Genomic DNA, 27,709 nt, shown 5'->3' on the forward strand with positions numbered 1-27,709 from the left:
TCGTGCTGTTTTGTAGCATGTGACGGTAGGGTTCCTGGGCCTCTGTCCTATCCTGTTTCAGGTCTAGCAGTTCAGTACTTCCAGCAAATATTGTCATCTTTTTATTTCATTCTTAACTTACAGGTGGAAATCAAACTAAACCAAATACAGGTTCTGAACAGGAAACAAATTTCTTACAAAAAGTAAAGTAAATATCTAGACAAGAAAGAGTGCTGTTGCTGGATTATCTCATAGGTGTCGTGAGTGATCTGTTTGTTCTGAAAGTTGGTGTGGTGCAACAATTCTGCTGGTTCAGTGCAGTGACATGTGAGACCAGTCCATGGTGAAGCTTGGGTAGTAGCAGACTGTGCACTTAAATCTTCCCTCGCTGCACCAATGTAAGCAAGGAGTGATATGGTTTGTCGGAAAGGTTGGGGTTTTTTATCAAATTATTTTCTGTTCCTTTTATTGCATGAGTTGGCAATAAACTTCTGTATTCATAGAAAAGGCTTGAATCCTAAGGTTGTGACCCTCATTTGAACATTGTATTCTTCTTCTAATGTTTAGCCTTCATGAAGTGCAAATTAATGAGATTTTTAAACCCTGTTGTGATTCATAGCATGTAAATATTTTAGATGCTTAGAAATTGTGATACTTTTACAGTTTAAGATGGATTTACATACATATATATGCATATATATGTATTTATGAGTCTGGTAAGTTCTAATGTAATATCTTTGTATGTTTCTTTTTCTGTTTTCTTTTGACCAAAAAAAAAATCAAATTAAATGACACAGTGTGCCCTTTGCTCACTTGACCTGACAGTTCTGTTACTCAAAGAATACTCCTCTGGTATTCTTCAGAGTTACAGAAATCTGGGTGTGACACTGGTAGTATCAGCCCCTTTTACTTATCTATGTATATGTTTACTGTGTCAGATTGAGTCAAGAATGTTCTTTAGAAGCAAATATTGTGATCATCACCATTTAATATGCATTGGCTCACAACTTGGGATGGTCTTGCAGAGTACAAAAGAAACTAAACCAGAAAAGATACCCTGGGAGCAGACCAAATGCAGTCCAGCTGTTAATAAGCATTCAGCCAATGGTACCAAATTGCAGCTAGTCTGACATAAAAGCTGCTGAAGCATGTACAATGTAGATGTTGGATTCTTAACACCAAGTCCTTTACTCTACAGATCTGTTTGTCTTGAGCTGTGTTGCTTGCCAATATAGGTACCGCTTTTCAGTAATGCATGTGCATTTAAGAGTAGTGGTAAGTATGTAAGTTCACAATAGTAAGTTCTTGACTGGCATTTCACTTTAAAGAAAGAAGTTCTTCTAGAAAAGACACTGTTCACAAGTATAGTAACTGGTGAAAACGTTGTCGTGGTTTGTAGTTGGGTTTTTTTGGTTTTTTTCCAAAAAGTGCTGAAAAGCACAGGCTTTTTTTCTTCTCAAAATTCCATGAACTCCTGGGTGAACTTCACCAGATTCCCTGAGATGTGGGCTTATTTTCCTTTCCTGGTTCAGATTAATAAAGTCATGCAGCAGAAGATAATAACAATTTTTTTTTGTTTACAGATCCTTTGATCTGTTGCAAACCTGGACTTGGTTGTGTTCTTCTGTTCATAGGGATTTAATCCTCCCAGGAACATAGCAGGGTGGGGGCATTCTTTAAGGGATGCTCTCAATTCCTTTTGCTGGTAACATGGAAGAGTCACTGAAGTGGCAAGTGAAAAAGGAGTTACCTTGTTCAGTGTTTTATACAGATGACAATATTCCTAGAGAATATCTACCAGAGAATACTTATGTGTCTTGATATTTTTATCTTTATTAAAAGAATTTATTACAAAGTTTATTGTTTGAGGCAGAAAACAGATTCACTTGCTGAGATACAGGTGGAAAAAGGCATTCAGATCTTGGTCTACCTCCAGGAGAATGTCATCTCCAAGACAGGCACGACTTGGTTCTTTCAAACTATGGGAGGCTGAAGCAGATCAGCTGTCAGACACATGAGGTTAAGTCACACAGCCAAGCACAGGACTGTGCTGCAACAGAAGCTGCTGGGTAGTCCAAATCCTGTAGCTGACCAGCAAAGTCAGTCAGCTGGGGTTTATGATACTGACATTTCTGGTCCCTTGGATGCTGCTGAGTGTCCAGCCTCATCCTACAGTGAAGCAGAGCTGTTCCTGAGGAGTCACTGCCAGTTTTAAATTGTTCTTGTTGGTCAAGTTCCCTGAGCTTTCTGACACAGAGAGTGTGTGAAGATTTCCCTATGTAGCTGAAAGGATGAGCAAGTTTGGGTTTTTCCTTCACTGATGGAATTCTTTCGAGAGCATTTTTCAGTCTTCCTTGTTGATGCTGGTTTATTTCATATTTATTTCCGTATTCATGTTCTCTGATTTATTTAGAGCAAGAGAATGAAAGCATCACTTCACCCGGGCAATTAGGAAACTCATTTGGTTTTTGCTCCAGTAGATGATTGATTATATATATGATGTGAATCAGGTTGACAGTTTCCCATTTCACAGCCGTCTGCTGTTGATTGGTATACTCTTGGGTGAAATGGGTGGTGACTCAAATCCTATTAATCCAAAGAGGTGGTATCTAATTTGCATCTTGTAAGAGCTCTTTCTTGGGTACTTTGTTAAAATGAGGAGATAGTGCTTTTTTAGCAGTTTGATACTGCTGTCTTAGTTTTCTTTTGCCTTTTTTTTAGAAATGTACACACACGCACACAAAAGATAATTTTGGCTTGAAATGTTTTTCCTTAAGAACAAATATCAAATCTTTTGTTTGTGTCTTTTCCCTGAACTTGTTTTTTCCATTTTAATCTGCTGGAATGGAGAACTGGCTGCTATTACGACACTGCTTTTGATGTGCATGCTTGTAAAACTTAATTGCTCCAATTCAAGCTACAGAAAATGTGCCCAGTTAACATTGTTACAAATGTCTGCAGCATTATATACAACAGAGTTGTTCTGAAAAAATATTTCACTTTTAAAACAGATCCATTATACTTCAGTGAATATCTAATATATGCAAATATGTTTTTCACCTAAGTTGTTTACTGTGTTGTCTTTTGCTTCATGTCATGTATATTGTAGCATGCATGTTTGGCTTATGTAGTCTGCTCCAGATATCTTGCAGAAACAATTCTGAGAAAAGCTTTTGTACTGTTTATACTAAACAGTCACTAAAACTATCCCAGCTTCTTATATGCCTAAAAATTCTTGACTTTTTCAATAAAACAAAATAGCACTTAAAGGACCAAAAGATTCTTCTCTTTTGTAATCTTACTTTAACTTTGTCATTTTAATTGCCGTGAAAGACAGAGAACTCCTGTAAAACTGTCCGTCAAACTGCAGAGATAGAGTTTAAAAGCAGCATTTTATACAAAGCCAAATTCCTTGTGAAAATGTTTAACCATCAGGACTATGTACTATCTCAGTGCTGATATGTATTCTTCCAAAGCAGTACTTAGTGTTGCTTTCACTTTAAAATGACAATATTTTCTGTCCTTCACTACAGGTAATGTTCTTGAAAAGAAGAGAAAATATGGCTTATACAGTGGATGAACCTTAAACTCCTGGACCAAAAACTGAGGTTTTTTTCATGAAGGATGGCAACACCATATGTTCCTGTTCCTATTCCTATTGGAAGCTCCTCATCCAGCTTTACAAACAGAAACCAAAGAAGTTCTTCTTTTGGGAGCATCTCAACAAGTTCCAGTTCCTCGAAAGGACAGCTGGAGGACTCCACAGTTGGTAGTTTTAAAAAGATGAGCGTGCCTGACCAGATTGGTTCTACATCATCTGTGTGTAGTAGTCCACTTGTTAGGACTAAGTTTACAGGTATGGATACATCCATAGAATACTGTACACAGCCCGAAGAAGAAATAGAGCAGAATACAGATTCCAGGAGCTGGGAAGATCGACCATCCACGCCTACTATACTGGGTTATGAGGTGATGGAGGAAAGGGCAAAATTCACTGTAAGTTTTCGGGATAGTATAGTTCATCCTGTAATGACAAGATAACAATTGAATGTACTTTGCATTCTCTTTCAGTAATTAATCCTGCAGTTCAGGGATGTTGGGGAACTTTACAAATGCCAATTTAGCTTCGAAGTACTGCCATCTGACAGGAAAATACCACTCCCCTTATACAGGTGGGAAAATTGAGACTCGGAAGCAGTCTTTGTAAATGGAATAGAAGGAATTCATTCTACTTCAGGTATCAATTTCTGCTGGAGAAGTCAGAAATTCCCTGCAAAGTTACAATTCCTTGTGAAATTGAACTTCTAGAAGTTCTGGATAGTTTAACATCACAAATAAAATGTACTCTTTTATTTGAAATGAATGATAAGACACCCTGGTATTTGCCTTTTACAGTTATTAGTTTTGCACTGAAGTGCAAACATGTAGTTTTCAGCTTCCTGCATTGCTAGGTTTAGTTTGTAATAAGGGGAAATCTGTTCTGAAAACATCAGAGTGAGACATCACATATGTAGTATCTCATAACAGAACACCAGCTTAACTGCTTTGTACTGATTTTCTCCAAATGTACTGTAGCTGGCAATTCAGTGGGTTTTTGCATGCTATAAATATATTAACACATTTGTGCATTTGTTTTTGTGGATGTGGTTGAAACATTTCCTTGAGATAATTCAGCAATGCTTGTGGGACTGATGGAAGTTGTTTGTTACTAATTATTTATTAATTATGTTACTTCAGGAGAGCAACATTAATCACAAAAAGTAAGGAGGAGGAAATAGCAGACAAACTTTTTTTTTCTCCTATTTTCTTTTAGATTAGAAAAGTGTGGAATCTAATGCTCTTATGACAGTTGAAATATAAAAACATCAAGTTCTTTTTGCAAAGAATTAAATAATGCTGCTTTTTAATTATTTGAGAATGATGGCTTGGCTTGTCGTAAGTTTTTCAGTTTCTAAGATCTTCATGCATGGTAGCGTAAGAGAAGAGCCAACTTTTTTTTGCATGTAGATTTAAAGATTCCTTTTAAGTAATACCTTCAAAACTAAAACAATGATTAATATTGTTATATTGACAAGGGTTAGTCTGAAAATATGCCAACACATATTCCAGTGTGTGTGTGTAAGATGTCATTGTAACTACAGTTGAAGAACAACTTTGACTCCTTATTTTGTGTAGAAGGCCAGGTTACAGTACAAATGAAACATTCTTCATCGTTAAAATGCTTGGTTGCATTTTTGCTCTTTCTGAATTCACTTCTGTTGCTGTGTTTGTTTCTGAAAGCACATAACTAACTGTTTCTTTTCAGCTGCATGTTGAAAATAAGCTTGCTATTGTCCATTAAAACCAGCAAGGAATTAATCCTAGAAATTTCAGTTGCTTCTGCAGTGCAAAATCAATGGGATGGAAGACAGTGGAAATTAAATTGAAATCACCTGTAAAAGACAGGAGACTCAATTGCTGAAGTTTTTTTTTTTTTTACTGTTTGTTAGCATCTCATAGTTCCAAAAAATACGAATCTGAATTACTTAAGCTGGGTGATGTACTAACTCCAAGAGTTAAATGTTAGTGCATGTTGGAGTACATGGTTGCTGACGCTTACAGGAGAAAAAAAACTAGGCTGAAAAACACCTCTGTTTGTAAGCAGTTAGTCTCAAATGAGTTAGTCCTGGAATGTTCAATTAGCACTTTTTTTTTTAAAGCCAACTAGAAATAATAATGAGATGCTGAATCAGCCAGAGATTGTTACTAAATATTGGCATATTTTCATTGAATGTTTTTTATCTGTGGAATAAGGCCATTCAGGATTGACTGAAATTACATGAATTTGTTGAATTTGTTTGTAGTTTTTTCCCAAGACCTTGTGTGAAGGAACAGACAGTAGTTTTTTTAATACTCTATTAATTACAAATCTTAAACAAACAAACAAAAAACCACCACCTTTTTTCAACTTTGGCAAGAAAACCAAAAATGTTTGTTTCAGGTTGACCATATTTATTTTTGCCAGTAATCATGAGCTGATTGTGCTCCTTATTACAGTTAAGTTGACCATAATTTGTGAAGACTTTCTTTTAAGTTGTCTAGTATTTACTTGAAACCATTCAAAGTGAGGGTCAGACTAACTGAATTTTTTTCATGTGTGCACTTGTAAGCAATGCCTTTGCCAAACTTTTAGTAGAATAAAAGAATAGAATACTGATTAGCAAGTAAATCCGCAAGCATGTTCAAAAGCTTGTTGTTCTGTGTTACACTGTGTGCTAGCAAAGAGTCTTCACAATGTTATATAGCAGTTCTGCTTTATGAAATTTTCATAACATAAAACTGTTTCTACTTTTGGTATGACAAGAAAGCTAAAACATTTGGACAAACATACAGAAAATGCAAGACAGAAGAATTACATTTTAATGCTGGCATGTCTTGCAGCTTGAATTTTAAAAGCTAATAGCTTTTTGTTAGTAACTGAAATACTGCCTTTATCACAGTGCATGACTTCCACAGATGATGATGCTTGAAAGTGGAATTCTGTGTTTAAAAAGTAGATAAGAGAAGTACTTGCTGAAAAATTGCTTTTAATTTGCACTGTAGTTATCTGTAGTTTGTGTAACTGTCTGCAACGTATATATTTATAGAATACAAAAATGCTAAAAAACAGTCTCACATGTGTACAGAACTTGGCTAGCATTGGGGTTATCACTTGCTGGGACTGTAACAAGAAAAATATATTTATCAGCTAAGACAACCTGCTGTAAAAATGTGAAATACTAGAAAAGATTTTACTACGTAGCAGATTAGAAAATGTTTTAAATAGAATTTGGTTAAATGCCTATAAGGGATTGTTTATCATTATTATTCCAAAAATACCTTTTTCTTCCTTGTATGTTTTTTTAACTAGAGAACACTTAGACTGGGAAAGCTAACCCAGTAAAATTGCAGAGCCTCTTTTTCCTTACATTGGAGACAGTAAGATTGTGATACGAGAACCTTTCTTTCCTAGACACTGTTTAATATTTTCTAGTTGAAGTTGTGTGTTGTTAGATTCATTGTGTTCAGGCATTTGAGCATCGGTCCTCCTAAAAGGTAATTGTTTGGGTTTGTTTTTTTTACTTATTACTGTTTTACTTATTTATCCATTTGCTTTTAAATAGGAGAATGGTACTTCTGTGCTGTTGTCTTGCTAAATATGATTCAAAGGATCTCTTATTTCTGTTTTACAGTGCTAGTATAATTGTTCTGATGCAGTTATCTAGGGAAGTGGTAATATTTTGCCTGGAAAGACAAAACCTAATGTTCAAGACAAATGGAACCAAAGGAGGATGTTATTTTTATCCTGCATCACTTTTCCTTGTGAAGCAAGTCAGACGAGACATTTTAAAACAATATAACACTCAGTACCTGATTATTACAGTTATCTTAAAAACAGATTGGCCTCAAGGATTAATGAGTAAAACTATTAATTCAGCAAAGGTTAAAGTAGATCACTAAAACATACTTCACTTACCTCTTTGATAGCTGAGACTTGTTTTTTCCTGGGGAAGAAGTCTAGGTGCAGTTTCACAAACCCTTTCTTACAGACAGGAGATAGTTAAATGTATGTAGGAATTATAGAAACTCCTTCCTTAAAATCTGAAATTAATTTATAGTATTTGTACCGATAATTAAGGTTTTGTAAAAAAAAAAAAAAAAAATCCAATTAAGGATTTTCTTTTTATCCACAACTTTTGTTTCATTAAGAAATAAAGGATAATTTCAGCCTTCCAGCCAGTGCAATGTGAAGTTGTGCACATTTTTCTGATATTCCTGTTTTTCCACACAGGTATACAAAATACTGGTAAAAAGAAGTCCAGAGGAAAGTTGGGTGGTTTTCAGACGGTACACCGACTTCTCCAGGCTTAATGACAAGGTGAGAATTATACCCTGGTAAATTCTCAGCTAACTTGCTTCACTCTTCTTTCACATTTCATTTTCTTTGTGTCTCACATTTTTGTGACTTTTCTTTTCTTGCTTTTTTTACTGCATATAAAACACATACGATTCCTCCTTATTTTTTCAAAGATACGTGAAATAACTACAGCTAAGGTAAAGAAGGTATTTCTTCATTTGAAGCTGTTAGTGTGATACTTTATATTTATTCCTAGATAAAGGAAATTGAAGCTGTTAGTGTGATACTTTATATTTATTCCTAGATAAAGGAAATTAACTCTTTAACAGTTGTATCCCCTGCAAGGAAATAGAACTGGCGGCCTGTATTCTCTTGCATGAATGATCCAGTAATTATTCAGTCCTTTCCAGTGCAACAAACTCTTTTTTCATGATAAAACTGAAGTGTCATGAACATTGGAAGTTCTTTGTATGTTGGTCAGTCCAGCTGTTTTCAGTGTCTTTGAAGCTAACTGTGAAATATTATATCAGATCTTTAAAGCTGAAGACACAGATGCCAGGTAAAAAGGAGTTCTGGGTCAGCATCTTAATGTTTTTAGAACATTTGAAAGCAAAACATGTTTGTGTAAAAAGCACAAGTTTTTTTAATTGGTAAATAGCATTTGGCTATCCCATTTAGCATTATTTCTATAGAAGCATAAAACTAGAAAAACAGAATTACACTTTTCTTTGTCCTGCTGTCCATTCCTAAGAATAATCTTTCGTTGCAAGTTCAACATATTTTCTGCTATTATGTTCTATCATGTTCGAACCTGTAACTTTTTAACACTACCTTTTTTTACCCATAGTAGGGGATTTTTTTTTTATACCTTTTCTTCTCCTTAGTTCAATGTGCCTAATCAACTAAGAACTTAATTCTGCTGAAATTTTGAATATGGACTTGAACTTGGCTTGACCTATTTGTATATCTTTTAGGCCACCTTTAAAACACCAGTGCTGTCTAAAACTACCACAAACTGTTGAATGTGAATTAGTTTAGAGATTTCTTTCTGAACAAATTTCTGTCTTTTGATTCAGTCTATCCTAAATTAAGGAGTGTCTTGGTATTGGCAAAAGCCTTTTTTTGAGATGATGATGTTCTGGGGATTTCAACTCAAGTTTCAGCAGTCAAGTCATACAGCAGTTTGTATTTTGGTCAGCTATGTCAGATACAGGTCAAGAACTGGCTTACATGCATTGACTTCCAGTATGGTTATCAGCTGTTTGAAAAATTGAAATGCCACAGGTATTTATTTTAGAATAGATACTTAGATTTTACAAGTGAAGGCCTTAATCTTTGCAGTTAAATCTTTGACAAAAATGTCTGGCTCCTAGCGCAATTTGTAGGTATTAGGATTTCTGTTTAGAAGGAGGAACTTTATTCTTCCCTTGGTTCACTGACTGAAGCTTTTTCATCTTTCAGTATATATCTAAACTTTTATTATGTTACTATTCTGTAATTCTCGAGAAGTTTCAGAATTATATGTTTCGGTTCCTGGAGCTGGCATTTCTGTGTTATAAAAACCATAATGTCTTATGAAATGAAGAGTAAATGGTTATATGCATGCATCAGTGGTTCAAAAGGCATGGTGCAACACATGCCACTCCTTGTTCTCTGATGGCAAATATAGATGTGAAGTTGCATGCATGTATACTTTCAGGATTTTCTATACCCTGTCTCCTAGAAATCCAATATAAACAAGAGAAATATACTATCTTATAAATCCTTTTCTCTATCATCTTTCTTGAGGCTGGTGGCAAATTATTGATTCCCTGAAATGGTATTAGAAACTTGGCATTAAATGCCAACTGAATTGAATAATCAATCACTGTGTGAATCAGTTTGAAGTATTAACAGAGAGGGAATGGCTTTTCAGGAAGACCAGGTAAAGACAAAAGAGCAGTATCTTTTGTACGTGTTGGGCATATACTTGCTTGCAAGTCCAAACTGATCTGAGAGTTGGATTTTGGCAGTCGCTAAAAATGGAGAAAACGTGAGAATAGCAACAGTGTCACAATGGGGACATGTAGATAAAATCAGGACTAGATGAATGAATCCAGCTCAGCTAACTAATAGAAGCAGCAAGTGAACTTAGTAATAGCATGCTTTATTGCCCTGATCTCTCAAAGAAAATAGATAGCTGTAGGATCCTAGAAAGTGTTTTGTACTTCCACTAGTTTCTGAAAAATTTTTAGCAAGGAACAGCTAATAAAATAGAAATGAATGGGAATAAAAGATCTCAAAACATGAACTCTCTTTTTATTAATGCAATGAGTAAGTGCAGCAGCAGGTTAAGACTTGAAAAGAACAGATTTCAAGTGTGAGCAACAAGTTCTTTGAGTGTCAAAGCTTGGCACTGAAAAGGTTATCCAGGCAATGAAAGGTTAAGAAAACTCTGTACCTACTGAAAGAAGACAAATAGAAGAGGATGGCAAAGTAGTCCAATATGAAGGAAAGATGAAATATTGCCAGTATGGGTACACAAGAAGCCACATAATGATCTCAAAGTCAAAATTAATTTAAAAAAAAGTACAAATAGAGATCAGCACAAGGAGAGTAGCACAGACTTCTAAAGACTAAGGTAGAAGTGCTGATATGCAAGATGGACTGTCACAGGATGTTAAGAGCAATAGGTGAAGTTCTATAAATCATTAGGGACAGAAGTAAGGGAAGGAGGCAGTAAAATAATATACATTACTTGAGAGCAAAGTATGGAAAGTGAATAGTGAATGATACAGCAAAGACTGAAATATTTTTTGCTGTAATATTAACAAAAAGTTTTAATTTTAGTGGATGTTGAAACATGACAGAATTTGAGGGGTTAGGAGCAAAGGCTAAAATACAGACATTTGGCTAGATGCATAGGCTTTGTTTGTTAAGAACACCTAGTGGATTGTAGAAGTATGTGAAGAATACTCTTCAGTCCCCAAAAAATATGGGAAAAGAACTTTGTAAAGTTTATTACTATGCTGGTAAAGAAGTTGAACAAACAATGAAATGGCCAGTCTTAAGAACCAAGAAGTTAACCATTTCTCCCTGAGACTATGCCTCATGTGACATGCATAATCTATCATGTGGTCATGTAGGGGAGAGACGTCTAGAAAAGATGCTGGGTCCAAGCAAGCAATCACAGCCAGCATAACTTGTCTGACCCACAGTTTTTTCTGCTGTGTCTGAGGAGTATTCAAGGAAGAATGCCTCAGGACTGTGCTGTTGAAAATTAGTCTGCTGACAGCAGCTAGCTTTCTCATACTCCCTTCATCCACAAAAGGAGTAATCTGTGGGTAGGCATACTCTTTCCTTAGAAATAAATTACATGATCTACATAACCATACAAGTGAAATTACCATTAAGCAGAAATCTCTGTGGTTGAAAAGCTTTCCCAGCAGTGGTTCTCTGCCTCCTCTCTACAACTAACAAAGGAACTCATTTTGTTACATTTTCTGGGTTCAGTTCTTTTCAGAGAATAGAACTTAAGAGGGGTTATGGAGCATAGATGATATTTACATATGTGGTATTAATGATAACTTGGTAAGAGATGAAGGAACTTTGGATGACCAAAGATAAACTTAAAAATACCAAGAAGAGTCTAATATCATGATGAAATTCAGTAAGAGAAGAGGAAAACATACTTAAGTAATTAAATGCAAAAATAAAGAGCAAAGCTTTGACAATAAACCATTCTATAAATAAGAAACTAGCAGTTGTCGTGGGCTATTTGAATATACAATACTTGTGGTGTTAAAAAAGCACCATTGTGCTGTGAAATGGTACTTACATGAGCAAGGGTGATCCACTAATGTGGTTCTTCCTTTAAACTGTGTAGAGAGATTCTAGCTGAAATACAGTATCTGTTTTAACATTTTTAAAACTTAATCTGCTGAAAGAGCTATCCATTAGCTTTTTCCATGAGTCCATAAAGAGTAGTTAAATAAATAAAGCTTATTGTCAGAAGGCTTAAATTTTGCTGTACAAGGATCAAGACACTCACTGAAGAATTACCTTGCAGCTATGTAAACATTGAGTGCTAAACTGTTTCCAAGGCAGATTCTGGAATACCTGTCACTGGAACATTCATACAAATATATTAGGTGTATGGAGTACATCTCTGACAGCAGTTGGCTTCATCCTGTCTTCAGAAAAAGATTAAACAATTCTTGTGGCAGTTAGAGAAACGTTAGATTTTGTAAAACCTGTTTTCTTTTTCTTGTTGGCTGTAAATCCTCTTTGAGGTTTTTCTGTGTCAAGCATCTCTTATAAGAAAAGGCATCTAAAAATTGGGGTTTTTATGAAGGTGTTAATGTTTTTTGATCTTCCTGCATCTTAGAAAAATAATTGCATTCTTGGACAGGTCCATTGTGATATAATTTTATGCTTCCATTCACTTGTATATTTCATTTCTGAATTCAAAGAAAAACGCTAGGTATTTGGGATGTTGAGTATACCCCACTACTATAAGTAACTCAAAAACACAATTTTGCATGTTAGTACTAGGGTTTGAGCCACATCCATGCATACTGAAATTTTAATATTCTGAGTGTACAAAGAGCTACTCTTTACTAGAAGTATCTCATGCATGTGCTGTAATTCATTCTGCTAGCCCCCCAAAAAGATGAGTTGCAGAGTTGTAGGTCTGTAATGGGCTTTTATATATTTTATTTATATAGTACTTATACCTGAGTACTTCAGAAGAAACACCACTGAAATGCTTGCTCATCTGAGACTTTTTACTTACATACAATTTTTTTACGTTTATTGTCTCAAAGGCATTAAATAGCATACTCAGAGACATTAAATAACAAAGCAAAGTTTTTCAAATTTGAGAGGTCATTTGCATAAGGCAACACAGCAAGTGACAGAACTGTGTCCACAATTTATGCTATAATTTGGATTGTACTTTTGGTTGAGACTTACCTTGTGCTTGAACTTAACAGAAGACAGAAAGATCCTGTAATTCTGAGTAAAGTCAGTGCCTGTGTCAAATTCAGTATTTCATCAAAACTTTTTTTCATGGTTTTCTTTGGCTTTGATTTCTATTTCAGCTAAAAGATATGTTTCCGGGCTTTCGGTTGGCCCTTCCACCAAAGCGCTGGTTCAAGGATAATTATAATCCTGACTTCTTGGAAGATCGACAGTTGGGACTACAAGCATTCCTCCAGAACCTAGTAGCTCACAAAGATATTGCTAACTGGTATGTGATTAAACTTTGTCTGTGGATTTGGATGGTGGTTTTGTGTCCAAATTCCTCATATAGGTTCCTAGACTCTAGCAGCATACCTTTGAACAACATAGTAAGGAATTTCATTAACGTTCATGTTGTGCATTTGCTCATTATGTGAATTTAGTGTCCTATTAAATTAATCCCATCTTAACCTAAGCAAAAATGGGAATTGAGTATTTTGAACTGTACATGTTTAACTACTAACTAAAAGCTGTAATATTTAAAGTGTTAGATTAATCCCATGTTTACTCCTAAAACATTACTTCTGTGTGCTGAATGCAGAATTGATATATTGTTAATTTATATTGAGATTAAATGTTGGGCTTTCATAATGGAAAGTACCTACACTATTATATGATTAGTTCTTAAAATGTGTATTAAACTAAAGGTTTTTAATTTACATGACATGGTAGTAATAGAAGTACCTTTATAGATTGCTGTACATAAGTGTAAACCACAAAGCAAAAAAGGCTTAAGAAGAGTCTAAAAAACATAATGTGTTTAAGCAACAAAGTGCTGAAGTCTTTGAACAATACCTTTTTTCATACAAAGTGGAAGATTCTTCCAAAGCTGGAAGGTGACTAGAACATAACTCTGGCAAATGAAATGTAAAATCATTTTAATATAGGCCAAAAGAGAACTTCAGTAAGCAAGTTGCTAGAGGCAGAACAGTTGGTTCTAAAAACCTTTTCCAACACCAGAAATAAAAAAGTTGTGAGGTTGCTGTAGCAGAGATTCTTTGAGGAATGAGTCTGAGGAATTGTCTTTGTCTGAAACCTCCATTAAAAATGAAGAGTAAGAAATTCTGTAGAGCAAACAGCATTCCCTCAAGAATTTTAAAGGAACTAAAATGTGAAATTGCTGAGCTGTGGTGTGAGACCATATAATGCTCATATCTACTTTTTACTAGAATGGCTATTATTACATTTGGTGCATTTTTTATAAGGCATTTGACTGCTGAGTCTAGAAACTAGAGATTAGTAAGTAAGTCTGACTTCTGGTACTGCTCGTAATAAAAAAAACTAAAGTGGTAAGCAGGTAAATAAAAATAATACTTGGAAAAGCAATAATGTCTTTTGCAGAGGGAAATCTGTCTCACAAGTAGTTATGAGGGAGCTTGTATAAAATGATTGAGAGGCAAGGGGAAAAGGATTGATGGAAATTTAGGGGTACTATATATGGAGTGTTGATCACAGTTATGGACACTGGTGTTCAGAATATCTAGGAATTACCTGGAAAAGGGAATGAACAATGAGATCATGAAGTATTGTAGAAGAATCCCGAGGCACTGAGTGACTAACATAAATTTTCACATCATGAAGTGCAAAATGACAGTAAGTACATACGTACAGAATCATAAACTCAGTTGTTTTTCACAGCCTGGAAGATAACTATTGGTATTGATACAGTTTTCTGAATCAGTTCAGTATTCAGCAATAGTCAAAAAGTTGCATGAAAATTGTTGAAGAGGAATTTGAAAGGAAAAAAAAAAATATGTTATTGCTGTGGGAATCTGAATTGCACTTCCACATAGTCCAGTGCTAAAACATAGCATTCAATTTCAAAGGACGGTCTGCTCAAGTACAAAGAAAGCAAGCAAAACCAGATGAAATGATAGACAAACTTCCCTGCAAGAAGAGTTCTGTTTGTTTTAGTCTGTCATCTTGGGAAAAGGCTGGCTAAACAGGGTGTATGAAATCATCAAGGGGATAGGGAAGAAGGTGAGTAAAGAATGTTAATATTTTTGATGATTCATAGTCATGTCTTTATGTCACACTGAGTTGCGAAGCTTTGTTGTGAGATGTCAGAGACAGAAAGCTTAAATGGTTTCAAAAAGAAATTGGGATCAACCTGTGAGTTTCTCTGTCAGTGGCTATTAAACATGATTATATGGGTGAAATATGTGGCTGAGCAGTTTAAGAACTTCCTGATTATTAAATGACACAATAATATGTGTGCCAAAAAAAAAAAAAAAGAATTGTTCCCTAAATGTCACTTATGTTATGCTGCTGGAGACAGACTAGTGAGTGAGCTGGATGGACTTCTAGTCTGCTTGAATAGATCAGAAGGCTTTATGCCTCGTGTTGTTGTAGCTAGTTTGGCATTTCAGCAAGCTTGTTTATATCTTGATAATGGTCCATATTGGACAAAATAGTGTTTGTCATAATTTAAGGCAAAAAAGCCCAAAACATAACTTTCAGACTTCGTAGCTCATCAGCTACAAAAGGAAATTTAAGTATTTGTGGAATCAGTTTGTATTTTGGTTAATGAACAGATAGTTAACTGAAATGTGGTTTTGAGGAATACTCGTCTTGGCTGTGTAAGGTTCTGCATGAAGATTAAGATTTTAATAAACTTTATAGCTTAGTGGTATGGCATATGTTCTAATGTTTGGATCTGTGGAAGGTCTGGATTCTTCAAGAAGTGATTAAAACTGGGGAGATTTGATCTGACTTTTTTTTTATTTTAACCCACTTATCAGAGAATAAAAGTTTGTATTAATGAAAATTAATATTTGCACCTTACATGAGCAGTGGTGAGCATCTGACCCTGTTTCCTCCTTAAAAGCTCACCACTTCTGCGGTTTTGCAAGGAAGTCAAACTGCTTGGGTCACACCAAAACCAACTGAGCCTTTTTTCTTTCCAGAGAGGTCTGTTTCATTTCTCTTTATGCACTATATTATCATTGAGACACATTGACAGTGGGAAATTTGCCCTTCAGGGATAGGAGACCTCATTTGGTATACCTATTTTTTAATAAAACTAGATTCACAAAGCAGTTTAAAGTTAAAATATAGGACGGTATGCAGGTGACTAATTAGAGTCTGTGGTTTATGGATTTCTTCTCATATTTTGCCTTGTATTAAAGACTCAGTGAAAGATCAAACTGAAATCCACCCGTAGAGTTTAATATGTTCAAGAAAATTTCATACAACCCATGAAGCGGGAGAAAGAAGTTGTAACCTGCTAAACAGAAGCATCATCTGGCTTTATATAGATGACACGGCTCTCCTCTGCCTCCACCCTGTACAAGCAGCAGCGTGAAAGGGAGGAACTCGGTCGGCTGCTGAGTCTTGTCAGGGATCCCATGTGCCGCACTGCCCCTTGCTGCCCTTCGTAGTGCTGGTGTACCCTGGCATTGCTGCCTCTCTCAAGAAGGATGTCAGCTAGCATAGGAGCAAAGAAAGAAGCCATGTACAGCAATCTGTTGCATGATGTAGAGGATTTCTATGATACTTTTAAGGCAGAATTTTCTCCTATTTGTTAGATGAAAGGAAGAGGTGTAACACGTGGAGGGGAGAGCAGGGTCAAAGCAGACTCGCAGAGTAAAGCCAGACTGCAAATGAATGTTTATGCCATCAGGTGCATATTTTAGTTAAAGAAACAATGGTTTTGGTGACGTGTGGCTTTAAGTGTCTTGCCTTCCTTATGTAAAATAATGAATATAAAGGTTTCTCTTTCAAGAAGTTTTGAAAACTATAGAAAAAGACACAGTTTTCTGCCAGCAGCTGTAGGGAGAAGAAAAATGGGTTTGACCTGATGCAAGCAGATGATATGTGTAGATTGGATACTTTTGCACATTTATTTTTCTGAGTATTTCCTTTTTCACTCACAAGCATTACTGCATGTTATGCCATTTTAATGTTACCCTTCAATAACATAATAAATTTCCTAGCAAAATTTAGAAAATAAATACTTTTAAAATATGTTTGAACTGAGCTATGTGAATAAAGATGAAGATATTGAAAAAAAAATGGTGAGCAGAAGTGTTCCCACGTAATGAATTCTTCTGCATTGTGCTGAATGAACTCACATATGCCTAACTTTCATCTTTATGAAAAGAACAATTCAACCATTAAGGAATGGACTTGAGCTTCATGTTGGAAAAGTGTCACTTCAAACAGATTAAACTATTTGGAGAGGAAAAAAAACAACCCTGCTCTTCTCCTTGAAAATGTACTTTATACACCTGAATAACTTTTCATTTGGTTTGAGGTTATGTTTTCTAATAATTTAACTAATGACTTCTTACCTATCATTTTTTGTGCTAATTGGAGTGATAGTCTTGGTTTAAGTAGCAGAAATTGTTTATTATTGATTTGAGTACGTGGGAGAAGCTGTTTTAATAGTACGGGTTTAGGCTATGGCTTGCACAGATCGTGGATTGATGAATGTAAACCAGTGGAGAGGGCTTGAAAAAGGAAGGTTTTATCACATTTGTCACATAGATTCAGTAGGAAAAGGAATTACCATGATTATAGGAGAAACTTTTTTCAGGTTGGTGTAAAGGCTGATGAGGTGAAAGTAGGTACGAAGACAAGACTTCTTACTAACCATTGGCCAAAAATACCCACCTGTATCTTCACATGTGCAATTAGCACTCAAACAGGCTTACAAAAATCCAGCAACAAAATAAAGGTTCAGTGTGGTTTAGATAAATATTCTTCAGAGCCTTTCTAAAACTAAAAGTGATGGCATAATCTATGATTAGCGTTTGCTGAAAAAACTTCTTTCCCCGTGTTGCTTGCTAAACCTGAAGCTGTTTAGATTAGTAGCTGGGTAAAAGAAGTTTCCTTTCTTGTGTTTGTACTTTGCGTCTGCCTCAAATGCAGAGAATGAGTGGAAGGTAGAAAACTACTTCCTTTTGCCCTCACCTTCCCACAGGACTTAGGTGGGAGGAAGAGATGGGGAATTAGTTTGGATTCACATCTTCCATTTTTGTTCATTCATTGCAGTGGGAGATGATTTAAAGATTTGTAGTAGTGAGTGCAAGCACAGAATTGGCAAGTTACTACTTGCTAATTAATTGTGAATACAGTATTCTGATTGGAAGTTACTTATAGACGATTGAATACAACAGAGCAGGAAAGGTGGGTGAAGGGACATATTTGGAGATGTTGAAGAGTTCTGTGAGAAGTAATCTAAACTTGGAAGATAGAAGGAGCAAGATGCTCAAAATACTCTATAGTAAACCACAGCATTGCACATACTTCTTTCTTCTGGGCTTTGCAAAACAATGCATAGAGGGGGATGACAACTGTTACAGAGTTTTACACAATTAAGTTGAATGCATTAGTTCAAAATGTGTGTTTAGAGATGCTATGTAGTATATCCATGGCACGTTAACCTTGTCACTGCTTATTCTTTTATAACTTACTATTCTTTTTATATATAGATATAAAATTATATACTTTGTGTGTATATATATATAAAAATTATATACTGTGTATATGTCAGTGGATTATGATCTTAGCAAAATGGAGACACGTAAGGGTGTTTCAGTACCCATGCGTAGTTTCACTGAGGGAATCTGTGTATGGATTTTAGCAGCATACTTCTTCATCCATCTTTTAATGTTTATTTTTCACCAGGAGAATTTTTCAAACCTTTTCAATACCAAAAGGGTAAACTTGCTTGCCAGTTGTGTCATGTAGCAACAAATTTGAAAAATCATGTTCTAAATTGACTTACTCTCTGTTTGAAAACTCTTAACTGTACTTGTGCAACTTCTTAAGTCACATTTTTAAATACTGTCCCTGGTTTGCATGTACAAATAAGACTTAATAGTTTGTTAATGTTATTTTGAATACCTCAGAGTAAATTTGAGGATGGATGTTTGTGTCCCTTGAAGAAATACTGCCTTTGTATCATCATATTTAAGTATTGTTGCTTTTTGTACACCAAGTAATTCATTCTCTTTTATTTGGTAAAGCCTTGCAGTGAGGGAATTTCTTTGTCTGGATGATCCTCCAGGTCCTTTTGACAGTCTAGAAGAAAGCAGGGTAAGTGCTATGTAGTATGACAAAAAGAGAATGCAAAAGGCAGTGTTGGTTGTTAGGATATTGTAAAATCTGCTGAAACAGTATGGAATAAAACATTTTTATTTCTGTTCTTTCACAAAGAATTGCAAATGGCTATATTTCTAAAACTGACACGGTCTGATCACTGGTAATCTTTGACTGCTGTATTTGATCCCTGTCCCAAGGTATAATCTATTCTTTTTTGCCTTTTATGACCAGTGGATGAAATTTGTTTTTAAGGCAACTGCTGAATATGAGAGTTTTTGTAGGTTTACATTCAACACACTGTCATAATGCGTACACCTGAGACTTCAGGTCTTGCAGTAAAATGTTCTTGCTATGAAATGTAATGAAGGGATTAATTCTGACCACAAAAAATACTGTTCTTGCAGATAACTGAGCAGTGTCAAGTAGTGTTGTAAAACAGCAGCCTTTCAATGTGCATATGAGCACATTGAACAAATAATGCTGTATGCTGCAGCCTATTTTATTAGAAGTATGTTTCACTGGCATGCAGACCTATATACCAAGTCTGTCTAGAACAGGTTGTCTTAGTTTTCTTGCTTTATAGAATAACAATGTGTTTTGGAATTGCACATACATTATTAATGCTGTAGAAATTATAAATGGTAAGCGATGCTTCTTCAACTAAATTTGTATTTGCCAGTTTGTTTTGTGTGCAAGTGGGAGTGCCTTGGCTCTTGGTGCATTACTATGTATATTAAAGGATTTGGTAGTTTTTTGTTTTATGAGCTCATATTTGATTTCTGTACAATCATGTTTCATTATAGCTATTTAAGTTGATGACAAGTAATAAAAAATGCAGGAATTATTTGTTCAGATAATGAATTAAGAAATTTAATGCTGCCTTTGTAAAGATTTTGGTCGTTTATGCCATGGTGAAGTCTCAGGGTTATTCTTTCACCATAGGATTTTAGACAAACTATTAAAATAGCTGTGCTGCTGTACTTTTGGCTATTAACCATTTCTGTGAAGTTGGTCAGGCACAGTTGTCATAAAATTCTGGTCTCCAAGGGATACCCTGCTTTATTACAGAATGGTTGAGGTTGGAAGGGACCTCTTGAGATCTAGTCCAACCTTGCTGCTCAAGCAGGGTCAGCTACTGCAGATCGCCCAGGACAATGTCCAGCCAAGTTTTGAATAATCTACAGAGGAGACTTCACAATCTCTCTGTGCAACCTGCTCCAGTGTTTGATCCCCCCCACAGTAAAAAAAAAAAAAAAAAAGTGTTTTAATGTGTTCAGATTGAATTTCCTGGTTTTTAATTTGTGCCCATTGTCTCTTGTCCTGTCAGTGGGTACCACTGAGAAGAGTCTGGCTCCTTCTTTGTTCCCTCCCATCAGGTATTTATACCCATTGATAAGATCACCCTAAGCCTTCCCTTCTCGGACTGAAGAGTCACAGCTCGCTCATCCTCTTATTGCATGAAAGATGCTCAAGTCCTTTAATTACCTTTGATTATGATCTTTGAATCATGAGCCATGGGGTCCTGATGGACAACAAGCTGAAGATCAGCCAGCTCCCTCAGCACTCATGGGTGCAACCTGTCAGGCCCCATGGACTTACATATGTCCAGTTTAAGTGCTCCCTGACCTGATCCTCTTCCACTGAGCGTAAGTCTGTCGTGCCCTTCCTTGTCTTTTCCTCTGGTTGTTGAAGTCCGGGATTCCTGAGGCTGGTCTTACCAGACAAGACAGGCAAAGATGGCATCGAGTACCTTAACATTTCCAGTGTGATTTGTCACAAGTTCTCCAGCTCCATTCAGCAGCAAGTCCATGGTTTCCCTAGTCTCCCTCTTGCTGTTTATGTACATGTAGAATTCTTTCTTATTTCCATTTGCATGGCCTTGCCAGATTCGGCACCAGGTTGTCCTTCACTTTCTTAAGCCTGTCCCTGCAAGATGAGACAGCAGCCCTATATTCCTCCTGGGTCACTTCTCTATACTTCCAGTGCTCGTAAACTTTGTTTGAGTTCAGTTAGGAGTTCCTTGCTTATCCATATGGGCGTCCTGCAACCTTTGCTTGATTTCCTTCTTATTGAGATGGACCTTTCTTGAGCTTGGAGGTGGTGATCCTTGAATATCAACTAGCTCTTCTGGTCTGCTCTTCCCTCCAGAGTGGTTTCCCATGGAGTCTTTCTTCCAAGGAGATGTCTGAAGAGATTGAAGTCTGCTCACCCGAAATCCATAGTTGTGGTCCTGCTTTTTGCCCTGCTTCTGCCTGTTAGGATCCTGAACTCCTACATATCAGAGAGCAACTATATCCATCCCTTGCTTTTGTTAACTATGCCCAACTACAGGGCAAGCGCTGTGGTTCACATACTTATTCCTGGAGTTCATTTTTAAAGGTATCTCAAAAATCACTTCTGTTTCACCTTTCTGCTGTTACTGTTGTGATACAAAGCATTGCAAAAAAAAAAAAAAAATCTTCTATTACTGTTTTCCTAATAATGGAAAATACGGATGTCCTCTATTTGTTTTATGTCCATTTTATTATTCCAGTTCAGTAAGGACTTGCCAAAACATATTTATCTTTTTTGGGAGGGGTACAGGTACCTCCCCCATTAGAAATTGTTTAGGCCTTACAGAAACTTAATCACAGAAATGTAGGCAAAATACTCACTAAAGCAATCTTTTTTCTGTCATATCCTTGGTAATTGTTTCCACAGGTCCTTTCCTAGCCATCAGTGTTTCATGATCTACTGAAGAAGGAAACAAGCTCTCTTGCAGCTGGCCTAGTTCTGTTGCCCTTTCAGAACTTATAGGGAAAATTGGTCCCACCTGGGTGTTAGAACTGTACCAGACTCCAGGTCTTCAAGGAGCAAGATGTCTCATTACACACAGTTCCCTCATAGGTCTTTCTCAGCTTTGGTTCACCTTTCTGCTATTATGGCATCCTTCAGAATATGTTGATGTTTTCTTACTCAGTTGTGAAGAGTCACTCCCTTTCCTTGGGCAGCTGATACACAGATTGCAGCTAGAGATGGGTTTTTCCAAATGTCTTCTTTCAGATCTCATATAGAACAATGAAACAGTTCACAACATGTGGAGTACTTTTAGTTATTCTGTGAATAGGGAAATTTGCATGTGCATAAATCTAAAGGTAGACATCATATAACTTAGTTACATTCTTAAGGAAATAATGGCCAATTTTCAGCTAGGCCACCAGCAACCCTGAACAGTTTTACAAAATACACTAGAATTAACTTAATTGGTTTGGATGGAACAGGATGACTGCTTAACCTGGAGTAATTGCTAAAGCAATCACTAAGAACGCTGTGTGAAGAATGAATTGCATGCCACATGTTCTCGGCTCTAGTAGATGTGAATAAAGCTGTGGCTTAACTGATGATTGGTCTTCAATGCCTGTCAACCAAGATAAATTTGCTATCTGAGTCAATAAAATTAAAACTCATTGCAAAAAAAAATAAAAATCAAATGGCTATTGGATTGAAAAACATTGCATTTGTTTGAATTGTATGATTACAGGAAGACTCAATATTTTAAAGAACTTGATAAGTCTGCTTCAATTAAAGCAAAGAACGGTATCTTCTTGATGTTTGTAGCCCATTTTAAAACTTTAGGAAAACAGTGTTTCAACAGCATTGTTCTTAACTGAGCTCATATAAAAAGTTTATATTCAGAGGATTCCATGAAATAGTGGTTAGGTGCATGTAATGTTAAGCCAAGAAAGCCTCCTATGTGGGTTTCTTATTTAGTGAGAACATGTAAATTATTAAATCAGAATTGCACATTACTGTTGGTAGACTTGCTCTTTCCAGGCTCTGTGCCAATGTTTGTGTCACTTCCTGTGTTCAGCAGATACTGCATTATACGTTGGTCTTCACATTAAGGTTTGTTGAGATTGCTTGCTGTCAGATTCATCAGGGTGGACTATATATACATGTCATGCTCAGCAGAGTTATCATGGTTGTCATTAGTGTTCTTAGCATTTCATTAAACTTTTTCAAAATGTGTATTGGTCTTCCAACTCTCACAATTGTCATATTTGTAACAGCTATTTGGTACAGAACTGTACAACTTTGTCTTTATCCTGGGTAAGGGAAGAACATGCAGTTTAGCCAAATATTCCCAGCATCTTGGGAATAATTAGATACTTTGAAACTGAATTCCAAGTCTCGTGAAAGCAAATCTTATATGAGGGGAAAGGGGAGTAGGGAGTTCAGCTGATGTCCCATATAGGCAAAAAGGTTCAAAATCAGGGACTGCGTCAAAGGAAAGAAACCTCTTTCTGAAATCTCCTGTGAGACAAACAAATGATGCGATAAAAGTATTTGCATTGCAGTTTAGCGTAATAAATTCATTCTTCAAAGCAAAGCAGCATTGTTTTATTAAGGACAGAACTCTTGGTTTTTTTAAGTTTTTGTAGCTCTGTGGTAATCAATATAAAGAAAAGCAGCTACGATTCTGTTACAGTTTGATATTTCTAAAAGAAAAATCAGTAAAGGCAGTCCACTGAAGTTAAATGGAAGATGTTCTTAAATTTGTCTCTTAGGCTTTCTGTGAAACTCTGGAGGAAACAAATTACCGTCTACAAAAAGAACTGCTTGAAAAACAAAGGGAGGTTGAATCGCTGAAGAAATTGTTAAGTGAAAAGCAGCTTCATATAGATGCTATTGAAAGAAGAATTAGGTATGTAGAAATTTTATGGGGTTTAGGAGTTTCTTTTCGTGAAGGCATTTTCTCACAGGCACCAGCTTTAAATGTACTCGTGGAAACACTTTGCCCCTCATAACCACACATAAAGCAATTTTTTCAGCGGGCTCTTTCTTATATGCTGGCTAACAAGCTGTTGTTTAGTACAAATGACTGAGAAAGTGTTGTCTCATCTTTTCCCTCTAAAGTAACTGCAATTACGTTTCATAATCCTTTAAGTCCTGTAAAGATAAGGCAAAGATTCTCTTCTGCTTTTGAAATGTTGGATATGTGAAATGCCCTGCTAGAGATGAGAGCAGTGGAAAAACTTCCACCTGTACTGAAAGCTTTGACAGACCATAGTGATCAAGTGATTATATGTCTGTATAAATGTCTTTAATTTTGTTCTGAATTGCCTAGGACGATGCCACAGATCATTTAAATATAAGGAAAAAAAAATGGTGGAGTTTTATTACAAACTTTATGGCGCCTGTCTGCTAAACTTTGTAGCAAGCCCAGCAGAGTTGATGTTGGGCTATTCAGTGTCCTGATAGACCTGCTAAGTCAGTCATTGTGGGGTTTCCTTAGCAAAGGAGTAAATTCCCATGGTCCCTTTAGAAGTTATATTAATACTGCTTGGGTTGTTGAGTCTAGCAAATCCAGGTTAACTAACAAATCACATCTTTGGATATAAGGTTTAAGTGACCTACATTTGGAAAAGGATTTAAATGGAATTGTTGTGGCTTATTGAAAATTCTGATCTGAATACCATATTCAGTTTGTCACGTACTCCTGAAGGCAAGTAATTACATTTGAAAGACATTTTCCCTGTTTGACAAGAAAGTTCTGACTACTGCTAGCTTAAACAGTGAAATAGCCAATACAAATTAAATAACTCTTATTTGGCTAAAACATCATGATAGGAAATTCTGTGTAACTAAAAATAAAACAAGAATGCATGAGTAGCAAAAATGGATTTTATTTTTTAGTGCTTTCCCTGAAGACATTATTTTTTTTATCACACATATGCCCTGCCAGTTTCCCAGATGTTTAAAATTATTGAAAGTCAGCCAAGTAGTATCTGAGGTATTAATGGAAAATAACTCCTGTGATTTTTAGTTGTAAAAGTTAGCAAGTAAACCCATGACCTTGTTTAAGAAATTCAGCATGTCTGATAGGAGTTGAACCCAAAAGAAGTGGCGTCTGTCTTTGGCCTTGTTGAAGTGGAATTTTGATCTGATGACCCAACAAGAATTCAGCATCTTCTGCCTTTACACTTGAAAGGCCAGGTACCTAAAATGTATGTGAGGTAGGAGGGGACAATTGGACAAGGCATCAGACTTGTAGGCCTTTACATGTCATGCTGGATTTGGCCCAAACATAGGCCAATAAACGTGTTAGAGAATACTGCTGAGGTATTACTTAACATGCATGCATTAAAATAAAACTATAGAAACAATAGTAGTTAAAGTAATTTAAAAAGAGGGTGAAATAATAGTAGTATCACTTTCAACACAAAATTGTTCACAAGCTTTTCTTTCCAATTCAAGTGGCAGCTTTCAACACTAAATTGATATGTGATTTCCACACGGAGCAATACTTAGGAAACAAGTTTTTTTTGATAATTTGACATGACTGTATTCCCATTTGTAGCCAGGCTAGTCAGACTGTCAGCTCGTGTTGCTGTTAAGAAAAAATTACTACCTGTCTCTTTATCATTAATGGGAAAATGTATTGCTCTGAAATGTAATATGTGACCCTAAAGTTACAATGAGAAACTTGGGAAAGTGTTGAAGAAATCTATTTATCATCCTGCCTGTCTTCTAACTATGTTTTGGTTATAATCCTTGTGCCTTTTAGGCAAGATGTGTGTGTCTTAGATCATCTGCTTGTAATTTCTTACCTGAAGTAATAATCAGTCCTCTGGGACTTGAATTTTGTAAAACTACTAAATTGTGATGCAACCAGAGGATTGAATTAGTTTAGGAATAAGCAGCTGGAGCAAATAAACTGTTTGAATAGCTATCCAGTGCAAGCCCTGCATCTCTGTAGTAATAATTGAAATGGGGCATGTAGGAGTGAGATTGATAGGTTCCCAGAAACTGCAGAGTTTAAAATGAAACAAACAGCTCTTCAGTGATGAATGTTTGCTGTATGGATTGGTGGTACTCTGTTCTTATTTGTTGTAGGGATTTATCTTTAGGAAAAATGACTCGTCAAATGTCAGGAGAAGAAAGTGAGTGCAGTGGTGAGGTGGAGTCTTCTGCAGTAGAAGCAGACCAGGGTACCCTGGGTGAGGACAGCTGGTAAATACTATTATTTTACTTATAACATATTTAAGGCTTTTTTTAAGCATGTTTTTAAATGTTTGGTCTTGCATAAATTCAGAACAGCTGAGGAATTCAGCATTTTATTGCACCTTTCTGTAGCTATCCCATGTTTCATAAAGGCCCTCAGGATAGATAATTTTAGATGTGGAATAAGTGGTAAGTTGAACAAGCTTTGTAAATGTTTTGTGGATTGCTGGCATAAAATGACTATGGAGAATCATATTAGTTTCCATTTGACAAAGCTTATTGATCTGTTGTTGCAGCTCAGATAAAGAGAACCATGAGGCATGCTGGAGTGGCTCTTTGGCTGAAAATTCTGTACCAGAAATTGAAGTCGCTGAAGTAGCATATACGGCTGATGAAGAATAGATCGGTAGCAGCTGCTGTTACCTGGGAAGGGTTCATGTTTGGGACATACTCTGTGGGTAGGGGCATAGAGTAGCTGTGAAGAATTTACAGCAAAGAGCAAGAATGCACATATTGAATGTTTACATAAATCCTTACAAATTATTAACGTAAGAAATATACCCAGTGCTGCTTTGATTTCAGTTTTTATCTAGCCTTTATATATTTAATATATTAAAGTTTAATAAGGGCTAAAATCAGCTGAAGTTTAGATAGTGTACATACACAATTTGGCTTACTTTCCTAGCAGAGTGACGAAAGCTTCACATTAAATCACCAAATACATTTAACTAGCATGTCATATGTTTCCACTGATGTGACACATTTGAAGTGTTCATCTGTTTGGTATTTGTGTTTTCATATTCTTATAGCCATAAGTTAATGCTTGTTGAAGTAAAAATGGACTCATCTTACGTTTCCTGAGAGTGTAGAATGTGTTGTTTTTAAATTATAAAGCTGAAGAATATTTCTCTGGAAATTTTAATGCAATGCAATAGGAAAACTTACAGTACCAAGAGAAAAGTACTTACGCAATGGGATTGTAGTTGAACATTTTAAACAAAAAAATGGTCATTTTTGCTGAAGGAACTAATATGAGACCCCCAAAACACTGTGTATTTTCATCCCAAGATAGCATGCTGTAATACTTTCTGTTCGGTAATGCTGCTTTTAAAATCTGGGATACCTTTGCTATATACCCATGTAACAATAAAAATTGGTGAGTTTGCCTTTTACTTGGAACACTACCTCTTACCATCTTGCTAATACATTCATGTTTGTTCAGAAATATTCCAGATTATATGGACATAATTGAAAGACTTGTAAAGAAGCCATATTTTTTCCTGCACAGTTCATAACTAGATTGAACCTAGTTGCAATGTATTTTTGTTTCAATATATTGTATACATGGGGATATTGCTACATATGTTCTATAGCCTATTTTTCAAAATGTATTACGACAGGAGATGCACTTTATAATTAAGACTCCATTGTGCCAAGTTCGGTTGGCTAATTGGTTGAGAAAGGGGAGTTGCAGGGAGATGATTATGTAGTGCCTTTTTGTATTTTACTTGTTCATTACTGCAGAATTTTGCTACAGTGCTCTGTGTCAGCTCTGTGGAATCTTTGATGCAGCTTGTTTCTGTTCTTCACTTATTTACTGGAAGTGCCTTGTTTTATTCTGCTTTTCCAATAGGAAGAATGCTTTTTTGTTTTAAATCTTTTTTTCGCTGTATACCACCCACATCGTTGTTTAATGTTGTCAATATGCAGTGTCTTTGTGCTGGAGTTTTCAAAGGGAGCTTTGTACTTCAGGCTGTGCATACAATGACCTTTATGCAGAACTGTATAAACCTTCCTGGTGAAATAAAACTATGGACAAAA

General features: G+C 35.9%; 1 protein-coding gene across 3 annotated transcripts; it reads left to right on the top strand.

The window, feature by feature from the left end:
- On the top strand, window positions 1-27,709 carry SNX16 (sorting nexin 16). 3 transcript variants are annotated; one of them, XM_010575839.1, is made up of 8 exons: window positions 1-187; window positions 3,513-3,975; window positions 7,790-7,876; window positions 12,937-13,085; window positions 18,829-18,898; window positions 23,452-23,588; window positions 25,781-25,897; window positions 26,185-27,709. In XM_010575839.1, the coding sequence occupies exons 2-8, from the start codon at window positions 3,604-3,606 to the stop codon at window positions 26,288-26,290; spliced, it is 1,038 nt and encodes a 345-aa protein (XP_010574141.1). In that variant the 5' UTR covers window positions 1-187; window positions 3,513-3,603; the 3' UTR covers window positions 26,291-27,709. The 3 variants fall into 3 exon arrangements, with proteins under 3 accessions (XP_010574141.1, XP_010574142.1, XP_010574140.1); XM_010575840.1 differs by lacking the exon at window positions 25,781-25,897; XM_010575838.1 differs by lacking the exon at window positions 1-187 and having other exon boundaries at window positions 3,502-3,975.

The sequence above is a fragment of the Haliaeetus leucocephalus genome, unplaced genomic scaffold (genome assembly GCF_000737465.1).
Source record: "Haliaeetus leucocephalus isolate CR32 unplaced genomic scaffold, Haliaeetus_leucocephalus-4.0 Scaffold506, whole genome shotgun sequence".
Classification (NCBI taxonomy): Eukaryota; Metazoa; Chordata; class Aves; order Accipitriformes; family Accipitridae; genus Haliaeetus; species Haliaeetus leucocephalus.

Bases quoted from the DNA above. Each gene is read 5' to 3' on its own strand.
- SNX16 (XM_010575839.1), top strand. From the start codon at position 3,604: ATGGCAACACCATATGTTCCTGTTCCTATTCCTATTGGAAGCTCCTCA. The intron at 3,976-7,789 runs GTAAGTTTTCGG...TTTTCCACACAG, and splicing joins AGGAAAGGGCAAAATTCACT to GTATACAAAATACTGGTAAA. The intron at 23,589-25,780 runs GTATGTAGAAAT...TATTTGTTGTAG, and splicing joins GCTATTGAAAGAAGAATTAG to GGATTTATCTTTAGGAAAAA.